General features: G+C 32.6%; 1 protein-coding gene and 1 long non-coding RNA gene across 5 annotated transcripts in view; both read left to right on the top strand.

Moving 5' to 3' along the window:
* The window catches only part of LOC18432529 (NagB/RpiA/CoA transferase-like superfamily protein), a 29,930-nt gene extending 28,033 nt beyond the window's left edge, over nucleotides 1–1,897 (top strand). For all 4 annotated transcript variants that reach the window (XM_088857140.1, XM_020666219.2, XM_020666220.2 and 1 more), the window contains exon 7: nucleotides 1,418–1,897. In XM_088857140.1, coding sequence (XP_088713266.1) covers nucleotides 1,418–1,480 — 63 coding nt within the window. In that variant the 3' untranslated portion in view covers nucleotides 1,481–1,897. The remainder of the gene's footprint in view (nucleotides 1–1,417) is intronic.
* An 8,828-nt stretch (nucleotides 1,898–10,725) lies between these two features.
* On the top strand, nucleotides 10,726–11,176 carry LOC148778999 (uncharacterized). Its single transcript, XR_016047722.1, has 2 exons — nucleotides 10,726–10,810; nucleotides 10,949–11,176. It is a non-coding gene; the product is annotated as an uncharacterized LOC148778999 (long non-coding RNA).
* The last annotated feature ends 3,090 nt before the right edge of the window (nucleotides 11,177–14,266 follow it).

The raw sequence follows: 14,266 nt of genomic DNA, 5'->3' as shown, positions 1-14,266 counted from the left end.
TAGTGAAAAGAGCTATGGTGAGTTTGACTGAGGATGTGTGATTTTTGAGAGAGTAAAATAGCGGAACAAGATTCATGTAGCCGACCCCAAATAATTGGATTAAGGCTTGGATGATGATCATGATGATGAACAATCCATTGCAACAAATATATCTTAGATTTCAAATATTAAAATAAAAAAATAACCTGAATGACCCTCAAAAAGCAAAAGTTTTTCTTTGCACATTATGCAATTGGAACATCAAAATGGCATTAAAAAATTGATCTTCCTTTTTATTTTTTTTCTTTTGAGTCAATCCCACATGGGCGAGGCTGTTTTTTTGTTTTGAGTGAATCTGATCTATGGATGAGGCAATGAATAAAATTCTCTAAAACTAAAGGCACCATTGGGAATCCTCATATCTGGGGTCCAAATCGTTTTCCCTAGGTAAGGGGCTATTCCCTAAGTGGCCATGGGATTGTTTGCCTAGAAGTTAGGACGAGGTGAGATGTGCTCGTGCTGTCTTTGCTTGAGGCAATCACTTTGGGAACCTAGTCTCTGTCTTTAATAGCATGGGTCAAGTATAGTGTGAGAGTGGCAGGATGGGATGTTTAGAGGAGTAATAGGAGTTATTCTTAGATATCAGGGTCATGGGGAACAACAGATTGGGTTGGGCATGGCTTCTATCTAGAGCTTTAGGTTCAGAAAGGGGCATAAAGCGTCTTTTCAAGAATTGTATCGTTGGGGAGAGTTTTTTGGGTTCAGGTTCTTGGATTGTTGAGTAACACAATAGGAAGAGAGGATGGAGTCTGGGAGGATTTTGCAAGGTTGAGTGTGGTGTGGGTGTTACTATATAATGGATTGCATATGGATATCCATGCCATCATAATTCTATTGCTTTGTTGTACCTCTTGTTCACCCTTTTGGGCATCAGTAGAAAGCTTTTTTTTAGTTCCATTAATCAAAATTTTTTTTAAAGGAGTTCCATTAATCAAATTTAAATACCATGAATATGCACGAGGTAAATTCTTGCAATAGACCTTATGGTTTAGTAGTACCTTTGTTTTTCAATATCCAGAAATTTTATTCTATTTTGGGTATTCTTTTGATTTGAACTTGATGGGCATCAGAGGGAGGGTGGAAGTAATTTGGGAAAGGTGTAATTATTTTCTTTGACGTAGGGAGCATGCCTTTGCACGTGCCCCTGTTTTATTTGTCTTCTGGCTTTCTATGTGGCTGGATGGATGCCTTTGCACGTGCCCCTGTTTTATTTGTCTTCTGGCTTTCTATGTGGCTGGATGGATGATTCAACTTTTGGGGAATATGTTCAAGTTTTTGGATAATGTGGACAATCCATTTAAATTTAAAATGAGCAAGAAGAGTGTTGGAAATTAGGTATGCTGCTGTACATTGATAAATACTTTCATTATTGCTCCAGGTGCCGCCGACTAGTGTACCGGTCATTGTGCGAGAATATCTAAGAGAACACTTGTTAATATAAGAGGCCTCTTTTGTGGGAGTCTTCTCATTTCAAGGAACATATTCACGCCCAAATTCAAATTACGGCCCTATAACTGCTTTTCCGTCAATAAGAGAACTGAACTGTGGAAGTTGTATATCTTTGTTTATTTCAGGGCAGCGCTTGAGGTAAAAAGGGTTGGTCATTGGTTATTGTACTGTGTGTGTGTGTTGTCGTAGTGGGGCATTAGATATCTGATTTGAAGAGTGGAATTTATTAGCCCTGTGAGGCAGTTTTGGGGATAGTCTGCTCCTGCTGTATTTTTCTTATTTGATGGTGACTTGTGTCAACGATGTTGGGGTTCCTTGGGTTTGGTATGTATTAATGCATTCAGTTTTTAGATAAACGAAGACATTTCTTTGAGAGATTGGTTATGGAATTTGAAAGTTGGATTGGAAAGCCGTTTCTGCCACTTTTAGCTTTAATGACTTCACCAGAGTAAGATCTTGAAATTCTGAACTATTAGTACTGCTTGATCTTTGTTCACTTGTATCTTGAACCTCTTTTTTGTGCATTTGGAGTCTTTAGAGAGAGAGAGAGAGAGAGAGAGAGAGAGAGAGGTTGGTTTTGGACATCATGGTAATTAATGGGTTCTTTAGAACATGGAAGAATGTTGCCTGTCTTGAATATATCAATAAACTGAGGTTTATTGAAAATTGGGATTGTTTGCATTTTGCAATGACAAGCTCCTTTCATACACAAGGCTACAAATGGCCCTAGCCTAGCTGTTTAGATGGGAAATCAAGCGGCTGAGGTATATCCTTACTTCCAGATCTGTAGTGTTAAAGTTATACATCCACTGAATTCTACTACCACTACGGGTATTGTGACTTTTTTGTAGCAAATGTAAATGGTTTCTAAATTCATAGAGATGTATGGATTATCTGAATGGTTGATTTGTATCATCTCCAGTGTCAATGTTTAATATTGGATGGTGAAAGTAGGTTTCTTCGTCTGGAGTAGTCACTAACAGATGTTAGGCAAGAGAATGGCTCATGTCATCCATTGCATGGTATAATCTTTGGAACGCTACATGTACTATACTATACTGCACGCTTGAATGTAGGAGATTGTTATTTCTCGGAAAATTTATCGAAGTACTTTAGAGATGAATGAACTCATATGTTTTAAAATAATTTTAAAAACTCGCATCAAAAGGTATGTGATTGGGTAAAATATACAATGATTCTTCTCGTGGGTATTTTGATAGGTTTCCGTTATCTGGTAGGAAACTAATTATTGACGACAATTGATGTGATGACATGTAGCATACTGGTTGTGCATTAAGATTTTATTTGCCCCACCTTAGATACATAAGCAAAGAATCTGTGAATAGCAATTTTGGTTTTTTGTTCTATATGGTATAGAGATTAATTACATGTAAGGCAACTAATTCTTGATTTGCGAAAAAAAAATTAACACAAAAAATTGTAAAAATAAAAAACTAACAGGAGTTAAGTGAATCTCGCATCCTTTACTTTTTTACTTGGAAAAATTAAAATCAACAAAATAGACAGATTTTATCTGGATCTTGGATATAGAAGAAAATCTTATTATTGGAAATGTATTATGCAAAGATAAGTTAGTCTTTAATATCACTTGTTGCATATTAGCATATATTCTTTTTAAGCAATAAAATTCGTACTAAACAAATTTTAAAAGCTAGGTAGTATTGAGATCCTTATTTTCACTTGAAGAAAAAAATTTAGAAATTTATCTTTATCCTATTATGCTTGGAAACATTATTTCATTAAAAACTCATCGTTCAAGGAAAAGTTCCTAGTATATGGAGATTGAGAAAAATTCAAAGTTATGGTCACTATTGCCTATTGCTTTGTGACGGCTAATGCATATATCTTAAAAATATTTATTTGGAAAGTTTACAATGATGACCCCTCTATATCCATTGATTATGGCTTTGAGAAAAAGTAGATTACATTTGAAGCCCTAAAAATGGCCATTTGCACCACTTGTTTTGGGGATAGTTTTGTAGACCTATCAGATCTTTGGGGCTCCAAATTCCACATTTAGATGTGGTGAAGGTGACTTTGAGGGGTCTCAAATCAAGAATACTTCCAAAAATAAAAAAAAATTTTAAAAAAAGAAGGATAAAAGAGAGAGAGTGAGATACTTCGGAACCCTGCTAGAAGTGTTATAGAAAAACCACCTATGATGGGCTGAAAATCTCATTTCACTTTGTTTATGAAATCTAAAGGTCCAAATGGTGTAGGAGGAGTACATCCATAATTACTCGAAAAATCGTAAAAATAGATGATCAATACAATGTGTTACAAGATACATTATTTTTAGAACATAAAATTCTTCCTTATCCATGCATATGAGTTCGAGGATTTCATTTGAAGCATTGTCAAAGCAACCTTTTACGAAGGGGTTTTGAGCTGTACCTTACCTCTCACTTGATATAAAATTTGACATGATTCCTTATTTGATTTTTTTGTCGAGAGCAATGGAGTAGTTATTTTTTTGGAAATGTATAAAATAAGACTATTTATTTTTGTACAAGCTAGTTAATCTCATATTGCCCGACAAAAAAAATAAAGATTTTGAGTCCCGAAATAATGCATCTTGCAACATATTATCTAGACTGTCAATTTTCAAGATTTTCATGTGTTTATAGATCTACTTGATTTGAATCATTTTTAGATTAAATTCACAATTAAAGATGAAAATGGATTATAAAGCCACCCTAAGAATTTTTGACACTAACATTACATCTTATAATAAAATTTGGAAGTGCACCTTAATCAAATTGTTTAAGGTCACCACCTTATACAAACAACACTCTTATCATATGGCTTCAAAATTTTCAATACGTCACCAACAAAAGGAAATCAAGCACTCGAAAACCTTGATCACATAATCCAGCGAATAGACACTCCATTGTCCATAATCATCGATGGCAATTTATTTAGAGCATTAAAATTCATATTATAAGATTGAAATTGGGGATAACAAAATTAACTCAGTGTTTTGAGATCAAACAAATCTATTTGGGGTTTCGTCAAGACCAAATGCACAGCTTACCGTGGGAGGAAAACAAATTACTTACTTAAAACCCGCATTAGAGATAGCGAAATCCTACCGGGGCGGGCATGAATATTATGCTCCGACTTGGTAGGATTTTTTCAGTTTAAAATTTTGGAAGCCACCTAAAAATCACTATATTATTATTATCAAAAGAAAAAGTTTGAAATTTGAGTTTTTTTAATTCTTATATCTCTATTCAAAAATTATATGGTCTTATTCAATATGGAGAAATTATTGTTTTTGAGTGATTTATGCCGGATCTTAAAATTTTAGATACAATACAAAATGCTCGGTTTATAGGCAGAAACTACAAAATAAAGTTGGTCAAGTGGCTTTTTTTTTTTCAAAATTGTCCCTTGTCAACTTGAATTTTAATTTTTTTTGCTTTTTTTTTTTGTTACTAGGGCAGTGCCCCAAACTTCAACTCTAAAAAATAAAAAAATAAAAAAAAAATTCAAAATTCAAGTTGATTGAGTTGCAATGTAAAAAATAAAAAAATAAAAAAAATTGGTTGACCAACAGTATTCTTCAAATATCGCTCCCATTGTCTTTTCAACGGACTCTCTTTCTCTCTCTCCAACAGTTTCTCTATTTCATTATAGGCAAAGAAATTTTTTGGTTGCTATCTCTAGCTCCTGTGACTTAAATTTCCAATTGTGTAGAATTTGATGGATGAGTTTTTTGTGTTATTTAAAATCGTCCATTTGTGTAAGATGAGTGATTATTAACGTAAGATTCTGACGTATATTTATTAACTCAGACAGAGATGCCTAAGGAAATAATATTCATAGAAGGTAAGGCGAGTAGACCTAGGATGTTGAGTCCTGTATGATGATGGCTTTTTTTTAGAGAGAGAAAGAGTTCTATAGAAAATCGGTCGGCAATGGCCTCTATTAGACAGAGGACCTGTAGAGAGAGAGTCTTACAAGATAGACGAAGAGAGTTGAATGAAGTTTGAGCAAACAGGGGAGGTCATTAGAGAGAAAGAGGGGGATGTAAAGAGAATAGAGTTATAGAGAGAGAAAGTAGAGAGAGAGGGATAGAAAGAGAATAGAGTTATAGAGAGAAAGTAGAGAGAGAGAGGGCTGTAAATAGTGTAGAGAGTCATGGAAAAAAAAAATAATTAGAATGGTTGTGACGTAGTTTGTGCTACTAGCCAGCAGCATCTAACACCCATCTCTGCGGTTTGAGATGGCCGACCGTTTGTTAAACCTTTTGAACAATGAAATGGCTGCCCTGCCGTATAGCGTTGGAATAGTTGATTTTTGTTTAGGCAATATTTTGGTGATTAATTATGTAATTCAATAAAATATAAAGTTGACCGTTAAGAATTATGCTTATAGTTTCAATGGTAGCCCGTAAAAATATTTTGTTTTAATTTTGTTGATTAACTATCTAGAATAATTTTTTGCTCTTTTTTTTTTTTTTTTTTTTGTAATTTTTTCAAAATTTGAGATTTCATAACATAGATTTGTCTTGAGGCTCACATTCGTTTTTTTTATTCCTATTTCTATTGACATATATTATACTGTATGATTTTTTTCTTTATAGCGATTAAAACTTTTTTCTATTTAGTGAATAGTTGAATGTATGACAAAAAATGTAGCTTTCTATCTCATGCAAGTTTCTTTCGTGTATTTGAAATCATTAATGTTCATTGTTTTTAAATTTTTAAATTTTTTTTTTGTATTTTATGTAAAAATAATGTAATCTATAATAATGGATGATATAATTATAAATACAAAGAATAGAAAAAAGCAGAATAATAATTAACCATAGAGATAAATTATAGAGGTAATAACATAAGTTACATTATTTTTCTTGAAGTGACAACCTTAAAATGCAAGTCAAATCAGTAAAATAAAAATTCAATTGAAAAAAAAAATCCTCCAATTTTCTTTATTCATTTATGTTTTTTTTATTTTATTCCTTTCATTTTCTCTATATACCATTTTATAATTTTCAAAATCCAATGCAAAACTGAAAATAAAGAAAAATATCAATACCATAAAAAGAACAAAAATAAATAATACCAACATTATGATTAGTTTTGATTTCAAAAGATACTGATTATTGCAAGAGAGAGAGAGAGAGAGAGAGAGAGAGAGAGAGAGAGAATTTGAACATTACATTACTTTTATAATTACAACACTGTATTTTTAATAAAAAATATATGATGAAGTATATATAAGATTTAATTCTTTTTCTTTTTAGATACTTGAGTAATTTTTATTTTTAATTATAAATTTTGATTGCATCTCATCTAGCTTTTTCTCACTACCTTTCATTTGTACTATGTCGCTCTTGATTCTTCTATTTAAAATAGCATTTAAAATTTTTTGATCTCCCTCTAATCTTATTTTATCACAAATAGTATATCTGAATTATTTCTTTCTTTTATATATAAATGGATCATTTCGTATTTTACTTAAAATTTTAAGGTTCATACATAAAGCACTCTATTTATGAACCAAAAAAACAAGTCCATATAATTAATACATGAACACTGGTTTCTAAAAAATTAATCTTGTATTTAGTTTCTAAAAAGCACTGATTTCTAGGTTGTTGAGATCCATTGAAACCAATATAAACTATAATACTAAAAAATAGATTAAAACCCACACAAACAACATAAGATTACACAAAACCATCAACCAAATATGCTGATCAAAATGATAAAAGGTAATACACTTATACCTCCAAGAATAGCTCGCAATGAAACAAAAAATACTATCCAAGAATAAATCTCTGAGAATAACCAAATTAATTAACATATCATGTATGCAAATAACGCATTTTGAGTGTGTTATTTCAAAATTTAAAAATACTTTTTTGCATAATTATGTTTTAGTAAAATAAAGTGATAAACAAAATACTCGAGCAACTCAAAAATCATATTAAAAAAAATATTGCATGGAAAGTCACATGAAATTCATGCATGTGATCTCAATGGTAAAAATCGATCATCAAATCGAGTACAAAATCAAGCAATTGGTGGGTGTTTTTTTGCTCAGTTCAGAAAAACGAAGTCAATGCCCTATTCTTTCAAAATCGAGCCCCATATCTCGTATTTTCAATGAAAGTAGCACTTGAATCTTTGATTAACTCCATGATCTACAAAAGTCCTAGATTTTGATTGATAAAAAACCACAAATGAAACAACAATTTGGAGTATGGCGGATTTTTTCAATTCAATTCTAAAAGACTAAGTCGCCGCCCTAATCACCCCAAATCGAGCTCCAAATCTCAAATTTTCAACGACATTAGGAGCAGAATCTACTGACTAACTTTATTATCTACATAAGTCATGGATTTTGATTGATTAAAATCCAAAAAAGAGGCCACAATATGAAGTATGGTGGGTTTTTTAAATCAAATTTTGAAAAACTGAATAGATGCCCTAGTCACTCTAAATCGAGGTCCAAAACTCTTACTCTAAATGAAATTGGGAGTAGAATATACTAACTATCTCTATTATCAACAAAAGCCACGGGTTTTTATTGATAAAAATCCAAAAACGAGGCCACAATATGCACCATGGGGGATTTTTTTCAAAACGCGAAGGACACAAAAATAACGGCTCAAAAAATCAAATTGCGGTGCGTTTGCGGTTGAAATCCTTTATTTTATACTATTATATCAATAGTTTCAGTCAGTATTTACTGAAAATTCCTAAAACGGCTAAAAAAGTACAAAAAAGGCTAAAAAAGTACAAAAAAAGGAATCCAACAAAACCTCAAGGGTTCTGCATAATATAACGGTCACTGATACAAGCCATATCGGTAAATAATAGGCGTTATTTCAATATTTTAACGTTATTTGGGCATTTTTTCTAAAAACCGATTCCATTAGATAAAAACCGATTCGATTAAATAACAAACCGCCCTGTTAACTTAAAAAACGGCTGGTTTGTGTAGATTTCGGCCGGTTTTGGGCCGAATTTTTTTTGGGTATGACATATGCCTATCAAAACACTAAAACCGGGACTAACTGGAACCGTGAAGGTCCCGGTTCCATTCTAACCAGCCTATTCTGATTTGAACTGGCCATTTTTTCAAAATGTAACCTGTAATGTAAAATGGAACCACCTCCCTCACCATTGCTCTATCTAAAACAGGTGATGGTGATTCTCTTTTATATGATTGATTGATGAAACCGATTTCTCTTTAACATGCAAGAAGGTCATATCTCTCTCTCTCTCAAATTATGTTGCATATTTTCTTCTTGTTTTTATTTGTGTTATTTGCTTTTGATCTTTGCGATGGTGAAAAGAAACCCTAAGACAAAAACATTTTGTATACTCTTCCTTTCTTTTCAATAGAAAACGGATTGTGTCGTTGTTGTTTTTATTTATTTACTCAGCTTCTATTCTTTTAAATGTTACTCTTTCAGTTAATAAAAAGAGAGCCTATGACAAGAAAACCGTGGACCTTCTTTTTTTTATGAAAGAAAAGTCCTATCTTTTTCCTATGCCATTAAGTGGTGATTATGACTTTAAATTGCAAAGTAGATAGCAGTGGACATAGATTGGATTTATCATGCAGTATTCTTATCTTGTTTGTTGTTTTTCTGCATGTGGATTTTTATTTGTTAGAGCTAAGGCTTGATCCAATGGATAATTTTAAATAAATTCACGCCCCCCACATTGTGATATAAGATAATTGATAAACACTGCATTGCCTTTTTTTATTGAAAAAAATGTTGTTGATATATAATCGTATGTGTTTTATAAAAGAGCTCGACCACTGATCATGAGCATCTGCTTCACTTGTGTCATTTCTCAAATTCACACCTATCTTAATCCCCACTGAACAATATCTTAGTTTTATTTTTGTTGAGAACATCTAGCTAGTTATGTTTCTGATGGATCTCTAGGATTCTTGTTTGTTTAAATGATTGGTTGCTATTGAATCTATTGAAATGAGTGAGGGAGTTGGTGATTAGACTAATTATCTTGTAATGTTGCCAAGCATTGGTTGTAAGGATTGACTCCAATAATATTTCTTTAGGCAAAAAATTAGCTTTTTTAGAATCATGCTAGTACTAGTGGTTATTCTCCATTAGAAAACCATGGATATCCCTATTTGGTCTCCTTTTTCTACAGTAAAAAACACCCATAAGAGGAAACCAAGGTCTTCTTACTGAGATTTTTTTTTCTTTAGCAAGAAAACCCATGAGAACAAACCATGGGTCTACTTATTTGGGCTCTCTCTCTCTCTCTCTCTCTCTCGCTTGGTCTTCATACCTTGAATGAAAATTTTCATTTCATTTCTTTTCTTTTTTTAGTTTTTAGGGTGGTTTTTTGTGTCTTAAAAAATTGGTCACTCTGTTTTTTGTTTCTTCTCATGGAAAAAAATTGGGAAAATAGGACAACTATTTAAAAAAAAAAAGAAAACAAAAAGAAATTGAGTTGTCATTTAATGATTTTTTTCCTTTCTTATGAGAATTTTTAATTTTTCTCTTCCCATGTTTTGTAATCTTTACTGTTTTGTGCAATCCACTCTTGCATCTTCTCAAATGGGAGTTCTGATTCTTGGTATACGATGAATTAATCTTTGCTTTTTCTTGTCAGTAATGGTTACTTAAATTTCGCTTGTAGAATTCGTTTACTCCATCAGTTAAATATGCTTCGGATAATTGTGAAGAAGATGAAGAGAAGGTCACATTAGCATCTTCTAAAAATTCTGAGCAGCCCTTGTTGCAAAAATCTGTTTTCGTGAAGTCTGGTATCAATAAAAAAGGTATCTTCTCTAAATACTTTTAGTATCTTCTGTAAAATTTTTGTTTTGTTGTTTTATTTCTTTGTTAAGCCTCCATCTCTCTCCTCAATGTGTTTTATTTCTTTTTTTGCCACATGCACTCCTCTCTCTCTCTCTCTCTCTCTCTCTCTCTCAACTACACAAATACTTATAAACACAATTATTGTATATTCCATTCTTAGTTCTATAACCTCTCCCCTCCCCCTGAATCTCTCTATATAAAAATTGGAAATTACTTTCTGGGAAGCTTTTTTTTTTTTTTCTTCTTTTGCACTTCGACATTGGTAATCATGAAAATAACATGTATATCTTGGTTCAAAAAAGAGATATTCAGGAGGGATTTTTATTAGAAATTTTATGATTTTGTTGTTGGATATCATATTTATTTGTATTAAGAGTAATTACATGTGTTAATACCTTTTAAATATTGGTTTCTCCTTGGAAATGGGCAAGAAGAAAAGACTTCGGTTTGCAGATAAGAACATTTGGATATCGCCACAACAATGTATGTTTCATTGCAGATCCTATGAGTTTCTCCATTTGGGTTGGTTTGCATTTCAGGACTTGTTATTTTACGGGTTATACTTTTCTTTGTTTTTTTTAGGTGAATTTATTCTAATTCATATTGATGACTCAATTGCAGGTTACTTGGAGAGTGGAAGTGAAATTGAGATATATGGCTTCGATATTACTCTCCCATTCCAAGTGATTGATAAAGAGACCGATATCAAGTTATGTCCTTGGAGGGACGATAAGAGAATGAAAATTTTAAACAAGTAACAATCTCTCTATACACGCACACACACAGAGCTAGTAGCTGTTAATTCGTTTTGCAAGTAAACAAAAAACAATGTTAGAACTGTTGAATCTCGATGGTACATCTCTCTCTCTCCCTCCCTCACACACACAAACACACACAAGAATTGTTAAGTACCTCTCTCTTCCTCTCTTTTTCTCACACTAAGAAATGTTTATGTATGAATATAGGCATATGGAGCATGGACACAAAAATATAACAACTAAAACATGGCTTGATCTCTTTCTTTCTCTCTCTCCCACACACACACACATATAATAAAATATACATATGTAAACACAAGATAGACTCTATAACAATGCAAATTTGATATTACTCTCTTTAATGTAGAGATATAAATACAAGGTAGATACTATAGCAATGCATATTTAATATCCCTCTCTATCTCACACACAAACAAGTGATTCCTAATTTATTTTACACCAAAAAAAGACAATGAGAAACAAAAGTAGAATTGTTAAATCCCTATGTTTCCCTTTTTGTCTCTTTTTCCTCATATATAAACAGAAAAGTATAAATATAGGCACAATCACTCCCAAAAATATAGAAACTAAAATATATGCAAACAAAGAACGCAAAATTATGGTAACTAAAATATCCCCTTCCCGTCCCCTCCCCTCCCCTCCCCCTTTCCCCCAAATCTGATCTCTCTCTCTCTCTCTCTCTCTCTCTCTCTCTCTTTGTCACACACACATATATACACCCCTATAAATATAGGGACATAAACACAAGGTACATACTATACTAATTTATATTTGATATTATTCTCTCTCTCTCTCTCATATTGTTTAAGAATCCATTTGTTTTATGGGTATCAAATGGAAGTGTATTTTGCATTGTATATTTATTATAAGCATAAGAATCCTTGATTACTAAGAATAGTCTTATACTTGATTACTAAGCAAGTCGATGTATAATCTATACCCCGCCTCCTCTTTTCTCTCATTTTTTATGAATAATTTTAGAGCGTATACTGATCCATTTCTTATTTTTTTGAAAGAAAATCAAATTCATGGCAGTTTTTAGAGCGATTTCCATTTTTTCTAATTTTTGAACGACCATATAATGCGTGTTGCAGGCTAAGTTAGAGAAAAAGGGGAAACAAGCTCTATTTGTATGATGCGGGCTAAGTTGGAGAAAAAGGGAAAACAAACTTTTGAGGTCTTGCAAAAAAGAATTGATAAAAAAAAAAAAAGAGCTCATGCAAAGAGACTTAAAGCAAGAGCCATTGAAATAAGGCAGCTATTGAGAATTGAAAGACTCGTCGACGGCATCCTCTCTAACATAAAACCTGTTTTGAAGCTGCTATTTTTGTGATGCTATTTCTGATCCTCTTCCCCCCTCCTCATGTCTCATATCTTGAATATATCAATAAATTAAGGCTTATTGAAAATTGAGATTTTTTGCAATGACACCCTCCTTTTATACACATGGCTAAAAATAACCCTAGTTGTTTAGATGTGAAATCAAGTAGTTGAGGTATATTATTTTTTCACCCACACTTTTGGATTCATAGTATTGTTAAGGTTACCATCTGCTGAAGTTTTCTACAACTACGGGTGATTGTGACCTTTTTGTAGCCAATGTAAATAATTTCTAAATTCATAGAGGAGCAAGCTTTCTATGCTTCTCCTATAGCATAAAACTTATATGCTTCCCCTTTATCCAACCATCCATTCTGAATGGACAGCTAAGATAACCCCAATCACAATGTCATGTCTCTACACTTTTTATTTTTATTTTTTTATATTAATTATTTTAATACCAAAATTTGGGTGTCCATTCCTCTCTTAAACTCGTACTTATAAAAAATATTAAAAAATATTATCAATAAAATAAAATGACCTAAATACCCCTAAAACTTTTAAAGGGTATTTTGGTCATTATTTTTTTTCAAAAAATATTTTTAATATTTTTTTAAGTGCGCCACGTTGAGAAGATGACAAGTCCCAAATTTCATAAAAATACAATTTGTAGAAAAAATTAAAAATTAAAATAGAAAAAAATTATATATATCCCCAATATATATTTTATTATACCCTAACTCAATACTATTTTTCCTTGTATTTATCGAGTCAACCAATACTTTTTTTATTATACCCTAACCTCAACACTATTTTTTCCTCCCAGTCAAATAGTCAAAGTATTTTGAGACAAATGCCATTTTTCCCAGTTTTTTCTCATTGTCCTTTTAGACACGTGATCTCCTCTTATTTTCTCTCTCTACCCATCCCCTCTCTTTTTTTGTCTACTCTCTCTCTCTACCCCCCTCATTCTTCTCTCTATATCACTCACATGCCCATAATACGGTTCGTCACGTTTTTGTGTCGGACCGAATTGTTTTTTTGTGGTTCGACACAAAATCGTAACGGATCGAAAAAAAAAAATCAGTCCGGCACAAAACGTGTCGAACGGCATTGGATTCCAATAACTTTCATATAGCCATAATGCGGCATTATGGACATGTGAATGATAGAGAGAGAAAGAATGAGGGAAGATATAGAGATAGAAAGATAGACAGAGAGTGAGGGAGGGTAGAGAGAGAAAGTGAGGGAGGGTAGAGAGGGAGAGTGAGGGATGGAGAAACAGGTGGAGAGAGAAAGGATGGGTGTGAGAGAGAGGGTTTTGGTAATTGGAGAGAGTTTGAGAGAGAAATATAAAAAAGTATATTGAAAAGGGGAAGAGAGATAAAAATGACACTTTGGTCTCAAAATGCTTTAACTTGGGGGGTAAATACAAAGAAAAATAATGTTGAGGTTAGGGTATAATAGAAAAAGTATTAAGGGTAGGATGTGTAGAAAGTTAAAATTGGGGGCATCTATAATTTTCCCAAAAACTACTCTGAGGCGTCGGATCTAGATCAAACGATGGGTGGCTCACTGCATGGATCATTTGAATGGTTAATTCATATCATCTCTAATGTCAATAGAAGAAAGTAGGCCTTCTTTGTCTGGCGTGGTCATTAACAAAAATTAATTTATATATATTACAGCCTTCTCGTTTTTATAAAATTGACTGTCAAATGACTTAATGTTCAGATCTGCCCCCCTTGGGGTTCTTGGTTAAATATGCCTCTCTTGGGGTTCCTCCATGCGGGATGATTTGGGTTCGAATCTTCTACCTGCATATTTTCAATTTATCTTT

Source organism: Amborella trichopoda, chromosome 13 (genome assembly GCF_054954075.1).
Source record: "Amborella trichopoda isolate Santa Cruz 75 chromosome 13, AtrichopodaSantaCruz75HAP2 v2.0, whole genome shotgun sequence".
NCBI lineage: Eukaryota > Viridiplantae > Streptophyta > Magnoliopsida > Amborellales > Amborellaceae > Amborella > Amborella trichopoda.
This window is presented reverse-complemented; position numbering and strand designations above follow the sequence as displayed.